General features: G+C 42.3%; 2 protein-coding genes and 1 long non-coding RNA gene across 12 annotated transcripts in view; 1 reads left to right on the forward strand and 2 right to left on the reverse strand.

The window, feature by feature from the left end:
- On the reverse strand, positions 1–8,124 carry LOC110978249 (epoxide hydrolase 1-like). 3 transcript variants are annotated; one of them, XM_087132583.1, is made up of 9 exons: positions 8,102–8,124; positions 4,867–5,130; positions 4,052–4,163; positions 3,485–3,653; positions 3,035–3,149; positions 2,571–2,700; positions 2,091–2,287; positions 1,259–1,484; positions 1–960 (listed from the first exon to the last, which is right to left on the reverse strand). In XM_087132583.1, exons 2-9 carry the CDS (start codon positions 5,066–5,068, stop codon positions 735–737), a joined length of 1,377 nt encoding a protein of 458 aa, XP_086988709.1. In that variant the 5' UTR covers positions 5,069–5,130; positions 8,102–8,124; the 3' UTR covers positions 1–734. The 3 variants fall into 3 exon arrangements, with proteins under 3 accessions (XP_086988709.1, XP_022088763.1, XP_022088764.1); XM_022233071.2 differs by lacking the exon at positions 8,102–8,124 and adding an exon at positions 7,726–8,049; XM_022233072.2 differs by lacking the exon at positions 8,102–8,124 and adding an exon at positions 7,355–7,496.
- Positions 5,124–12,112, forward strand: LOC147799893 (uncharacterized). Of its 2 annotated transcripts, none has more exons than XR_015424245.1 (2): positions 5,124–6,485; positions 7,317–12,112. It is a non-coding gene; the product is annotated as an uncharacterized LOC147799893 (long non-coding RNA). The 2 variants fall into 2 exon arrangements; XR_015424246.1 differs by having other exon boundaries at positions 5,124–6,395.
- LOC110978232 (epoxide hydrolase 1-like) overlaps positions 10,182–12,564 on the reverse strand; it is a 9,841-nt gene continuing 7,458 nt past the window's right edge. For all 7 annotated transcript variants that reach the window (XM_087132599.1, XM_087132595.1, XM_087132594.1 and 4 more), the window contains one exon: positions 10,182–12,497. In XM_087132599.1, the coding sequence (XP_086988725.1) occupies positions 12,278–12,497 (220 nt within the window). In that variant the 3' untranslated portion in view covers positions 10,182–12,277. The remainder of the gene's footprint in view (positions 12,498–12,564) is intronic.

Below are 12,564 nucleotides of genomic sequence, written 5' to 3' on the forward strand. Positions count from 1 at the left end.
TTTTGACTTTAGTAGCAATCTTTATTTAGTTTTGCCTTCTAGATTGCATTATAACTACATTTCACACAAAATGGAAGTTGTGAATTGCCAATATGATTCATCTTTAAAATATTCCATCTTGTACAACTTATTCTGAAGTGGCCGGAAATTAACACAACACGATTTTACTGCAACAAACTCTATATGCAAAACCAGTGAAGCTCTGTCATGTCTGTATATCAATGACAAAATGCTTATGCTAAAACAATTTTACTTTCAAGTAACAAGATGTGCATGTGTATGCTTGGTACACTGCAAACCAGAGGACTTTAAGGTCCTTTAAACTCACTCCCCGGATAAAATGATAAAAGATAAAAGATTATAAGAAACACTTTACATAGACTAAAAGATAAGAAAGCTAAAAACTAAAACGTAATTATTTATCAAGAGAAGTACAAAGACAAAATGGTAATAATGGGCGACAATCTCCACTATTCAGCGTTCATAATCATCTCATTCAAACATGTATGAAAGTAAATTTAAACGAAAACATTTTCAATGCATGCATCACTACGATAACATTACCGTATGGACTGTGTCTGCGTACGGCAACTACAGCCATTGTCTTTTGTTACCACGTTTCTCATTTGTCAATATTGCGCACGTGAGTGTGCAATGCTCTGCGCTGAAGTAGACGTAGATGGTAGATTTACAAGACTACAGCATATACCGGATATCATCCTCCTTTGTTTTCATTACTTTGTTTTCAAATTATTGAGCAGGCGCTGTTCCACCTTTTGCACGAATTGCCGCAAGTCCTTGGCGAGTAGGTCTGGTACCTCGAAGGCAGCGAAGTGGCCACCCGTTGGGTAAGTCTTGTAGGAGACAATGTCTGTGTAGTGTTTGGACGCCCAGTTCTTCTGCGCTCGCATCACCTCGTTCGGCAGATCAGCCAAACCAGCGGGCACGGTGTTTAGGAAACTGCAAGAATGTTTGAAAGTTGTTGCGTTAATAAGAGAGATGATATCTCCCTAAAAGCTATACCGATTGCTCTGATGAGTCGTATGCCGGCATGTCTTCTCCCCAAACAAATTGAATAATGTCACTTAATAGTGTCACGTACGTGTATTTTTTGTTCTTTTGACAATTTAATGGATTGCTTAACCCTGTATGTACTTTAAAATATGTACTTTTTGTGGGCTATCGCATGTTACCTTATTAACATTTATGACAAATTGACATTTTAAGTTTCCTCCGATCAAAGCAAACTAGAACTTACTTGCCCAACGATCTCAGAATTGGAAAGGTCTCTTTGTAGAGGCGCATAGAAGACGTTATGCATCCAGACATCCAATAGATCATGACATCAGTTAACAAATCGTCTTTGGACCAATGAGCATCGAGCCCGCCGTCATCCAAGTCAAGCCAGTCGTAGTTTGTCCAGGACGAGAACTTTTCAATGATGTAGGCGGCCAGTCCGACTGGGGAGTCGGTCAGAGCGTGACCTGTGGTCAAGAAGTAAAGATTTCAAGAATGGGAGTCAAGTTGGCAAGGTAGTTCTTTCCTCGCCTTCCACCTCTGTGGTCCCAGGTTCGATTCCCGGCCCGGCCCGGCCCACATGTGACTTGGGTTTTCAGTCCCTACCTGACTCCGTGGGTTTTACCCAGATTATTCAAGTCCTCTGAAGTTTTCCTTCCTCCTCTAAAACTCTATCCGCTTCTTACTGTCTCCCCTTTACTGATGTTGGTGAATGTGGGTCGTTTGGCGGCTGCCCGAGGTACCTTGTATATACCATCGGCTCTACCATGTTTAAATGTATTCATTGTTCCACGCTTAATATTTTCATTGTACGGCGCATTTGAACATATCTATATGAAATTTGCGCTTTCATAAAGGAATTAATTATTATTAATTATTACTATTAAGGAATCTTTAAAGAACAACTTTTGTCCTAAAGTAAGTTGAAGAAAACTGTGACCACTTTGAAGATAAATAATATGTATAGGTTGAGTCGGGTGGATATTAGCTGTCAGAGGGCCATGCTCTTCATGGGGTTATTAGTATAAGGTTACACCGACACTGGAGTTTGATAAACTTATAAGCATCCTTACCGACTGTGTCCGGCTTGGTGGTTTGTATGTGCATATACCCTGTCTCCATCAGAACATATCTCAGCCATTCCCTGCTTGGCAGCGACCTTGCGTAGCCTTCGTTCTCCAGCACCAGGGATGGAAACAGGTTGCCCAAGATAATTTGACTCATAGGCGGCTGGACGAATATCGTGTTCACGTGGATGCCGCGGACATGACTGGAAATTTGCAAGCAAAAACAGGACCCCATTTTAAACCTCCCAATAGATTGTTCGTGGCATTCCTTGAAATGCTGGTTAGTTAATGTCCAGTTAACACTTCACATTTTTATTCACAGGTGCCAAAAAAACTATACCAACCCTAAGCGGTAGGATGTGAACTTTGTCAAGCATCTGTTGCTGTTTTATGTATAATCGGTTATCGGATTTGGCTCGAGGCACTTCTGGGTAAGGCTTCACAGCTAAGCAGCGCAAATGTCTTGGAAAAGTAACTTGTACCCACTTGGGGAACATGCCTGCCATTTGGTCCACCACAACGCAGCCCCAGTCACCACCCTGGACGTAGTAGCTATCGAATCCAAGACGAGTCATAAGCTTGTGGAATATACGGCCGGCGGCCCTGGCATTTAAGCCTACAAGAAATGTAAGGCACCAAACAAAAAGACGATACAATAAGTCATATGGCTTACCATAGTCCAGTGATGTTTGCCTCGAAATATGGAAAGCATTGCTGCAAACTTTTGGCTTCGTCTCCGGATCAACAACTGCAAGTTACAAGTCTTAGTTGCTAAGAGCTAGGTGGAAATAAGCCAAGTTTAGGCTTCGTATCAAATTGATTGAAGTCACTGTACACTGGACTTTTGGCCTGGGATGTCAGTGTAAAAGGACTGGCAAGTCAGGTTTCTCAACCAAAACAAGCTGACACAAGAACCAGTTACAGAGCTCAGGATTGGAAAACGACGATACCTTGTTTGTGAGCAGCCTCTGAGAAGCCATAACCAGGCAAGGAAGGAACGATGACCTCAAAGATATCATCCTCAGTCCCTCCATGACGGGTGGGGTCAATCAGCATGGGAATTATCTCAACAAGGGAATATGAGATAAGCATGATTTCGAGCTTTGCACAGTGGTGCAGTGGAAAAATTTCTGAATGAATTTAAAAGGACTGTCGGTGATAGAACGCGGTATCCTAAAGGACTAGTGCAGAGATTGCTCCAATGAGCGTTTTGATATTCCAACAGCGCATGCCCAAAATGAAGGGCGTCAAAGACATAGAGCTATATAGCCCTATGTTCAAAGATCATTTGCGAACAGTATAGAACCAAACTCTCCGACGGTTCACACAGCTTTTACTCGTATTAAAAGTCAATTTGGCTCATTTCATATTAAAAGATTGGGAAGCTATCTCCCTTTTACCTTGTAGAACTCGTAGAAGGAACCCGGCCAGCCGTGGACCATTAGAATGGGCTTAGCCTTCTGTCCCACTTTCAGTCTCGGCACAGCTCGCACGAAGTGGATGTCGATTCCCTCGATATTTGTCTTGTAACTTTGATACTGGTTCAGCTCTTGCTCTTTCTTGCGCCAGCTGATGAATTGAAAGAAAAGGTTTTCTATGGAATTGTAGGGAGTGAAATTTATCTGACTTTAAGAAGTGCACTTTCCCTGGACTTAACTGGTGAATAAAATGAACATCGGTTTACTGAAGTAAGATAGTGTAAGGAAACCTTGGAACGTTGAACCAGACTGCAAATGACAGGTTAATGTACTTTTGGTTGATTAGTTGCTTCCTTTTTTTGAAGTGAACCTGAACTTAATTGGAAGTGACTTGTTTGGACATAAGATGCAGTGGCAATGGAAAAGCTGTGTAGCACGTGTTGAAAAATAGGCGTGCTGAGATTACTTCGCAGAACAGAAAGTGACTTTTGAAATATTTGCGGAGCAGACTGCCCTCTATAATCCCCAATGTCCAATCGTGTGACTCACTCGTATTTGTTCAGCCAGTAGTCCACTATTTTCTTCATGTACTCGGGCTTGATACCAAAATGAAACTTGGTACCTTCGACACTCTCGAACCATCGAGTTTTCCTAAGGCGCTCTGTGGGAAGGAGAAATGAAAATTTAACACAAATACCACAGATAACGAAAAACCTTCAAAACAAGCTACGATAGATTGTTTCAGCCACAATCGAGGTTCACTAGGCCTCCTATTTCCCTTGCAGTCCCAATCACCTAACAGTTCACCCCCACCTTTTCTTTTTAACCCCTCCCCTCTCCGTCTGAATACAGAGAGGGATTTTGCGTGTCTCATTTCTTTTCCTTTATTGACACTGAGACAACGTTAGCCATGCGTGCCCTGATGGGCCTTTCCCAAATATGCAAATAAGGCAGGCGTAAGCTTATTACTACCACTGGTTGGCAAAGTTGCATAAATATACGACACAACAATACAAATCTCCATGCATGCGCAACTATAAGCACACGGCGCCGTTACCATTATAGTTTGGCATGGTGCCAAACAAGCAAGAAATTGTTACTTTCCAACTTCAGGACACTGAACACTTCACATAGTCTCGAGAAAGTATCAGACAAAGGCTGTAATACAGCTTTGATTGACCTTCAGGTTATAGCTACAGCAGGTTTATTACACCGCATGGTGACAATGTTGACGGCTGCGCTTACCAGTGGTCGTAGCGCGCATGCATGCGCCCATCTAATTTGCATATTTCAACGGAAGAGCCATTATGAGCACCCTGTTACTGTGTTCAATCTCGTACTAAAAGCACCTTCTAACATCACACCTTTTAGATTTGCCAGGTCCCCGTCTGGGAAATGAATGTTGAATCTATAAACTGACGTATTCTCTTCCTTCTTAGGCTTGTCACCTCGTCCCCACCATCCATCGCCAATTTCTAGCGGATCAGGTGGCGAGCTGAAGAGACCACTCATGTAGGCGATACCAAGCCCAAGAAGGAGTACGGTGGCCGCTAGTTTCCATCCCATGATGAAAGTTGACAACTGGTTTCACTGCGAGTACCAGGGTACCTTTAAATCTGGAACACGATCTAGAAAACACAGCAAAACGATCGTTGTATTTCATTATAACAGCCTTACTACAGTTTATTGTACGGGGCTATAAATGGACCCTATGCGAGAGATGTTGGAACACGGAACAGGCTTTACCGTGACCAGAAGCAGCATTATAGTCAGCAGGATAACTCATCAAAGAAGATGCTTTGAGGAAAGTTATACACAGGCGCTTTTGGAGTAGAAGAATTCACCCTCTGACCCAAACTATCCCCAGTATAGTTCCTCTGCAATGATGCAGATGATGAATAAATCTGATATACAACTCTTTACCAATGGTTGAACAGCCTAAATAACATTTTTGCTGTGTATGGAAATTACGAATAATTATTTTTTGCCCAGGGAAACGAAAATACTGCTTCACCTGATACCGTACACATCCCCGAGTTAACCAAAAACTACTAAAAAAATCAGGTATATGTTCCTACCATCAACATAATTAGGACATGGACTACAGATTTATACACCCGCAGTGCTAACTTAAACATCATGTCCTTCATTGTAGCTTGGAAAAGGACAGACTCATCTTTAAAATCTCCCCAGTCCACATCTGTGTGGTTTAAAGTTCACACCATACACATTAACCACTCAATTCAGACTGGCATAGGAACTGAGAAGAAAAATCGAAAGAGTGTATGGTGTCTGCGTTTACCTGATTCATTAGTAACCGTCGCGTCGGTCAAAGGTCGATCAGTACACTACGTGCCAACAGGTAGCTCTATACCAATCATTCATTGTGTAATATTAACCAGCAAAAACCAACATAAAATCCGGTATACAGCCACAGTGCGCACTAAACTTCACATTCCTCATTTTGGCGGTGTCGTCAAGATTCAAAATAAATAGACACAGCACAAAACAAAAACTGGACAGAGACCAGTCCGAGCTTCAAGATAGTAAAATGAACAGCTATCAGCCCACTCTACCCAGCTATGCAACCTTCTCAAAGAAACAATTGTGAAACGCTGAAATATCACCCGCTGACACCACTGAGTGACAGACTCCTAAAAAAGGTCCATATATGCTGGTGTGACGGGAAATGTGGCCAACTGGCTTGGAATATGTTCGGGTTTCGAATCCAGCGATGGCCATGCCTATGACCTCAAGCAAGTCATTTTACCCTACACCATGCGTCTTTCGATACCTAGGTGTAAAGGTGGAACTGCAAGAGCAAATCGACAGGCCGTTTCGGCCTTAAATGGCCACAGCAATCGAGCTGCATAGTTCGTAGGAAACTCACATGGTAACTCACAAGTAAATTACCTCCGTCAATATTTCTGTGTGACACTGTACAGCGAACTGGATCACTCCTGCGGTTAATGAGTCTTTTCAGGTGCAAATTGAAGGCATAATTCTGTCATGCATGCGATCTTAATTGAAGGTCATCAACGTATACTGTGGACGTATGGGCCGTATTACCTCGTATGGGGCAAGGGTCATTTTGCTTAGGCCTAGTCTCCGTTGCACGGGACTATTCTCCAGTCATGCCGTGACTTCACCCTCTTTTTTAATTGCCATTTTGGATTTTCTGTTTTTAATTCTTCAAATGCGTCGAGAATGTCATTCATACTGTTTTGTAAAAACGTCTTTCGATTTCAGCAATTTTTTAAATTCATAACGCAGAAGTTATGCAGTGTGTCTTTGTCCCGAAATGCTGTACATTCAGTTTTATGAAGTGTACTAAAGGAACTGGTAATTCTCGGACAAAAGCAAATAGTGAAATTTGTTGTAAATATCTGCGACCCCTTTCATCGTACTTGAGGAAATCGCAGAGTCAACAGAAATCGGTTCTTTCGGTTTTCTTTACCTGCGGTAAATATGTTGGCACTTGTTGGCGTACGTGTAGGCCGACCTAACTACTGCAAAGCATCTTTGATGCACTTGCACAAAAGTAGCACGGAGGGTTGCAGGCTTCAAGCAATATTAAACCAATATTCAAATTATTCAACGCACGACAGTAATGCATGTCCTCAGAAGGTTTGAGCGTACACTTTAATTTTTGGCCCACCTAACTGTTTTCCGGCAGGAATACGGTGACTGGTGTAGAAAACCGTTTTATGCGCGATTTTTAGAAATAGTTTTCCAAACTGCAGTGGTTTCCCACTATTCTGGCCCCACGTAATGCACATTTCAGCTTACAAATATCTTGTACTTCTATTGTAAGGAGGAGCTAAGCGCAAGAGAAAGAAGAGTGGAACCTACCTCGTGCTGTGCAGAAAGCTGAAATGGTGAGACGCTAATGGTATGATAGGCTAGTAAAGATTGACGAGTAAAAAAGGGCTCTACCCTTTGGCCGACAATCATAGTTTGAACACGATAAGAGAAAACTTGTCACAAGTCAGGCAGACACGTGACGTAGTCATGGAATAGTTACCTCGATTGAAGATCAGATTTCAGACCGTCTTTCGTTAATAATCTGTACTGTTTGTTGTCTGTTCCCATGCTAAAGTTCAGTTTGTTACTTGGACCCCTGGATCCGACTGCACCCACACACAAGTACAACATGATTCAGCAAGCAAGCCTATAATGATTAACACCGTGTGAAGTCAATGCCCTTTCTACGATTCTCTCACCTTGCTAGCAAAGATCACCGCGGCGAAGGTTTCCATTCTGACAATTTTTTTGAGTTGATCTGTGTCACAATATTTAACGCATGTTGTAGCATGAGCAGAAAACCGTGCCGGCATGAAGTATTGCAGTATTTAATTCAACGAAATTTCCTGGCCATAACAATGTACGTGTAGACCCTTTTTCACCAACGTGGCTGGATTGCGTTTAATGTAGGCCTAAACAATACCACCACACGTCACACGTTGACCGCCTTGGCCACGGTGATCGCAAAATTCTTACGGCAGCTTCAGCCACGTACAAGCGCACATGCGAACGCTACTTGCTTGACTAGTTTATCTTGAATAAGTAGATTACCATCACAACACTATGCATCATTACCATCACAACACATCGCGGTCCAGCACGATTGTGACATCACAGGAAAAGGCCTATAGTGGAACAGGGTAAGTGTAGTTTGCGTCAATATCTAGGCTATTGATAATTCATGCACGTGTAGACATACGTTATGCATGACGCGCGGCAACCAATCGGATTGCAGCTTTGGACTGTGGCTTGCTCTCCCCGTTGGGGTTTACCGGGTGTCGTTTAATCTGAAAAGCTGAACATTTATTTCAAAGATCGTATAACGCCAAAGGCACAAGATGGGATAACTCTGCCCAAAATATACCCAGCAAGAAATGAGACCGAGGGGTACCCTCCCAACATGTCCAATCCCTATACACATTCCAGACTATTGTTACTTAACACATCCCCAAGATGTCTGAAAGGAATTTCCCAGATTACTGCTAGACAATGACCAACACAAAGCAGGGGGGGGGGTTCTCTCCGTCTCATACCTTGCTGCATATGGCCCAAAAGGTGTAATCACCTTGGGCGCCATTTGAGCAAGCTATACGCCGGCGTGCTTCACAGTAATGCACAGGCGCACCAGGTGTACGTGCCTGCCGCGGCACCTGCGCCTGTGCATTAATGTGCATTGCGCAGGCGTATCGCTTGCCGAAATGGCGCCCATACACGCGATTACAACGTTTTACGTGTATTCACAATAATGGATGGGGGTGTTAGGGGAAATTAAAATTCAAGAACAAAATTGTTGGAAATCCATCACATATTGACCTCTTTCGACACTCTGACTAAAAAGGTATTTATGAGTGGGAATAAATATGTGCTTGGCCGGTCTTAAAAGAACGTTTAAGACCGGCCAAGCAGATATTTATTCCCTTATTAAAAAGACACCAAATGCCAATATGAACGCTGACTGAAACACGGCCAGACACCAGACTATTTTTATTAGCATAAGTATGCAATTTGTTTATATGCAGATGATCTAATTTCAGGGTGAGAGCAGGTAGGGATAGGTAGGGGCGCCCTGCCCGACACTACGAGGACGAGGTTGGTCGTATTGACCTTCTCTTATGGTTGCACTACACCAAATACGCACCCGTGGAAAACAGTGCAAAATTGGACCGAAATAGTGCCGCCTGTTGACTCTCGTGAAGAAGTTGGCCTCCGTTTTTTCATTGGGAATTCAAGATTATGGCCAGAAGATCACTTTTCGTTTCAATCTCATGGGGGTTAGCCACGATTTTTTTATCGCCTTTGAACGAAGATACCCCCAAAATACCAATAAAACTAAGCGCTCATTTCTGAATGTAACCGCCCGCCTCTATCCAAAATAGGCCCGCAATTTCGGGCTTTTTGTGAAAGAAATACCCTGAACTGGAGACTATCGGTCCTAAATTCGAGACTTACAGAAATATTTCTATGATGACTCCTGATTATGGCCTGTCTTATTGTAAAATCCCCGTGGGATCACAAAATATTAATGAGCTCGCGCGCAGAAATACAACCATTTGGTGGAATGCACCCTTATAATCTCTATTCAAGCTGTCCTCTCAGCCTTCTAATTTTTTTTTTGCCTCTCTGTGTGAAAACAACAGGCGTCCCTGGTAAACCTTCTGTCACGAAGTGGGATTAATTTGTTCTAGAGAAATAATTCTTATTCTATTTATGCATGGCAGCCAAACGTATAAGATAATATGAGTGTGCGTTGACAGAAACAAATTGTTGATTTTATTTGGCCAGTGTTTCTATGTAGTATTTTTATTTAAATTAGATAGTTTCACGGGAAGAACTGACAAACCCCATTGGATAGCTCAACTCTTGCTTAAGTCCTTTCTTATGAGGTCACCAGGATCACACAACAAAAGGATTGAGGGTGTCCCAGGTAGAAATTTGGTGGGGTTTAAAAATTTTCGGGGTGTAAAGGGAACTTGCGTCGGAGAGTCCGAGGAGAGGGCACGTCTTGCCAGCCTCGATGATGTTGCTGTAATTGAGTCTGAAACTGCAAGAATCCAGCCAGTTGCTCTGAAGAACTTAATGATTGGAAGCTAGTGTATCGGTGAAGATAAACTCCGACCGATACGCAAGGCGGAAAAAAACTACTCGAGACGCAAGATTTCCCACAAGAACCAGGTGTCTACGCAACCTGTGAGTTTATTTTGAAAATACAGTAAATTTTGCGGTTACACTTATTTACATTAAGATAAGTGATTACTGGAGTAACGAAGATGTATTAGAGAAATTGGATTTATGGTGGCATCACTTTTAAATATTAGCTGTGTCAAGATATGGAGTGGTCATTCTTTTGTAAATAGTTGTGATGATGGTTGCAACTACTATAATAACAATATCCTGTATAATTACAGCCTTCGACGTTGTCGAACATTTGTACCAGATAGGTGTTCAGAAAAGGTTTGCATTTCATTTACACAGGGTTCTACTGTGGGTATTGGACTAGCAGTCCGATCCAAGGGCTAGCCAGAAACTCAAGGAACAACTCAAGACTCGGGGTCAATTCAAGACCGTTGTACGACAGAGAGTCAGGCCGGTGCCCCGAAGGCTACTCTGCGGTGAGACAGCCCGAGAGTTCCTGGCCAAAACGTGAACCAGTCATCGCTGCAGTGACAGAAAGGATCTTTAGAATTTTACGTTCAATTTCAATTGTGCATCTACTGCGTTCAAAACCCCAAAAGTCCCGGCGTATTTTATATAGTGTCAGATCAACAAAATTGTAAATATTAAAAATAATGATAATAAATTTGTAAATAGGTCTCCGTAAAACAGAAGATCTTGTATCTGGTGTCTTTTTTGCGCGAGAGTGCGAATAACTACCGAAGGTTATGTCCACGGGGTTGGGGTAACCGGGGATGTGACACCTTCCAATGTACTATTTACCTCAATCTAAGCATATTCTACAGAATTGGGCGACTAATAGGAGTTCTTCACAGCAAACGCATTCAAAGATCAATAATCAATATTCTTTGGACATGTCCAAAGTTTGTCAAGGCTCAACTTGTGTCTTAATTTTCTAAAAGTGATGCTGTCCTGGGCAATCAACTTATTACGTCTTACAGTGATGAAATTAGTGTGATTGTATTTGAAAGTGCCAGCTGAATTTCATGTAAGTTTACACCCGTTTAGGGTGTATTTTGAGAATCTGGGAGAAAAACAGAGTAGGAAAAGAGTCACTCAGAACATGAACATATTTATTGATAGCTGTGCAGTGACAAAATGGTAATTATAGATGACAGTCTGCCCGACTGTATTCAGATTTCATAGTGTTTTATTTCCATACACGTAAAACGAAAATTTTTGGTGGATACATTACTATAAAACATTTTACCGCATTAGCTTCACCAGCATACGATGTCTGAAGCAATGTTCGTTACAGCCCGCCAGCCTTTATGAAAGCGGATGAATCCATTTGCCATTGGCACATTTGTTACTGCAAACCGTACGCGGGTAATATTCACACGGAGCCACAAACAAGTTTGATTTGAAGATCTGACGGCTATTTTCTGGACGGTACTACGAAGCTGAGACCATGCAATGGACGAACTGGCAACTGTTGTAACCAGCAACCTAGTGGAGCATGGGTACATGTTATACTGAAAACAGAACTGGTGTAAAGTGTGCTGCACATTTTGTTTCTGATACGTGTATGAAGGTGCCACACTCTTCATGTCCCATTTAAGCCTGTAAACATTTGAGACAAACTTTCCCAAAAAGGAAAAAGGGTAAAGCCTTTCAGTTCTCTTTCCTCAGCACTACAACTCATTTTCGACAACAACATCTAAACGTTACATTTTATTTTATCAAATTCTTTCCTTAGTTATTGATGACAACGATGGACATAAATTTCATTCAGTAAAATAAAAACGCTGTTGCGCACTGTTATAAGTTATTGCATGTCAGTGACAGAAATCTTCATGTGGTTTTTTAAGAACTACCCTTTTTCAAGATTGCTTGGAACAAGACCTAAATAACAGTCGTCAGAAAATCGGTGGAAAAAAGCTTGCAAATAATGCCCAAAATTTGCCACCCCCCCTGAAAAATATTATGCGTCCATCCTCGTTTTAGCGTTTTATTCTCGTTGTCTAGCGCGATTCTCATTGGTCAGCATTGTACATAAGAGTGCACTCACTCTTCCCTGAAGTACCGTATATCATCCCACTTCCCCCATGACAAAGACTCTATCATTCACATCACAGATTACTTTGTTTTGCTGAGCAGACGATGTTCGACCTTTTGCACGAATTGCCGCAAGTCCTTGGCGAGTAGGTCTGGTACCTCGAAGGCTGCAAAATGGCCGCCCAATGGGTAAGTTGTGTAGGAGACAATGTCTGTGTAGTGTTGGGATGCCCAGTTCTTCTGTATTCGCGTCACCTCGTGCGGCAGATCTGCCAAACCGGCGGGCACAGTATTCAAGAAACTGCAAAGAATATTGGAAGCTTGTTGCATTAATAAAAAAAGACGTTATCTCTCTAAGGGATATACCG

The sequence above is a fragment of the Acanthaster planci genome, linkage group LG02 (assembly GCF_054643075.1).
Source record: "Acanthaster planci isolate LZ-2023a linkage group LG02, COTS_SCS, whole genome shotgun sequence".
NCBI classification, from domain to species: domain Eukaryota; kingdom Metazoa; phylum Echinodermata; class Asteroidea; order Valvatida; family Acanthasteridae; genus Acanthaster; species Acanthaster planci.

Bases quoted from the DNA above. Each gene is read 5' to 3' on its own strand.
- LOC110978249 (XM_087132583.1), bottom strand. From the start codon at position 5,068: ATGGGATGGAAACTAGCGGCCACCGTACTCCTTCTTGGGCTTGGTATC. The intron at 3,654-4,051 runs GTGAGTCACACG...TCAATTCATCAG, and splicing joins TACTGGCTGAACAAATACGA to CTGGCGCAAGAAAGAGCAAG. The intron at 961-1,258 runs GTAAGTTCTAGT...ACATTCTTGCAG, and splicing joins ATTCTGAGATCGTTGGGCAA to TTTCCTAAACACCGTGCCCG.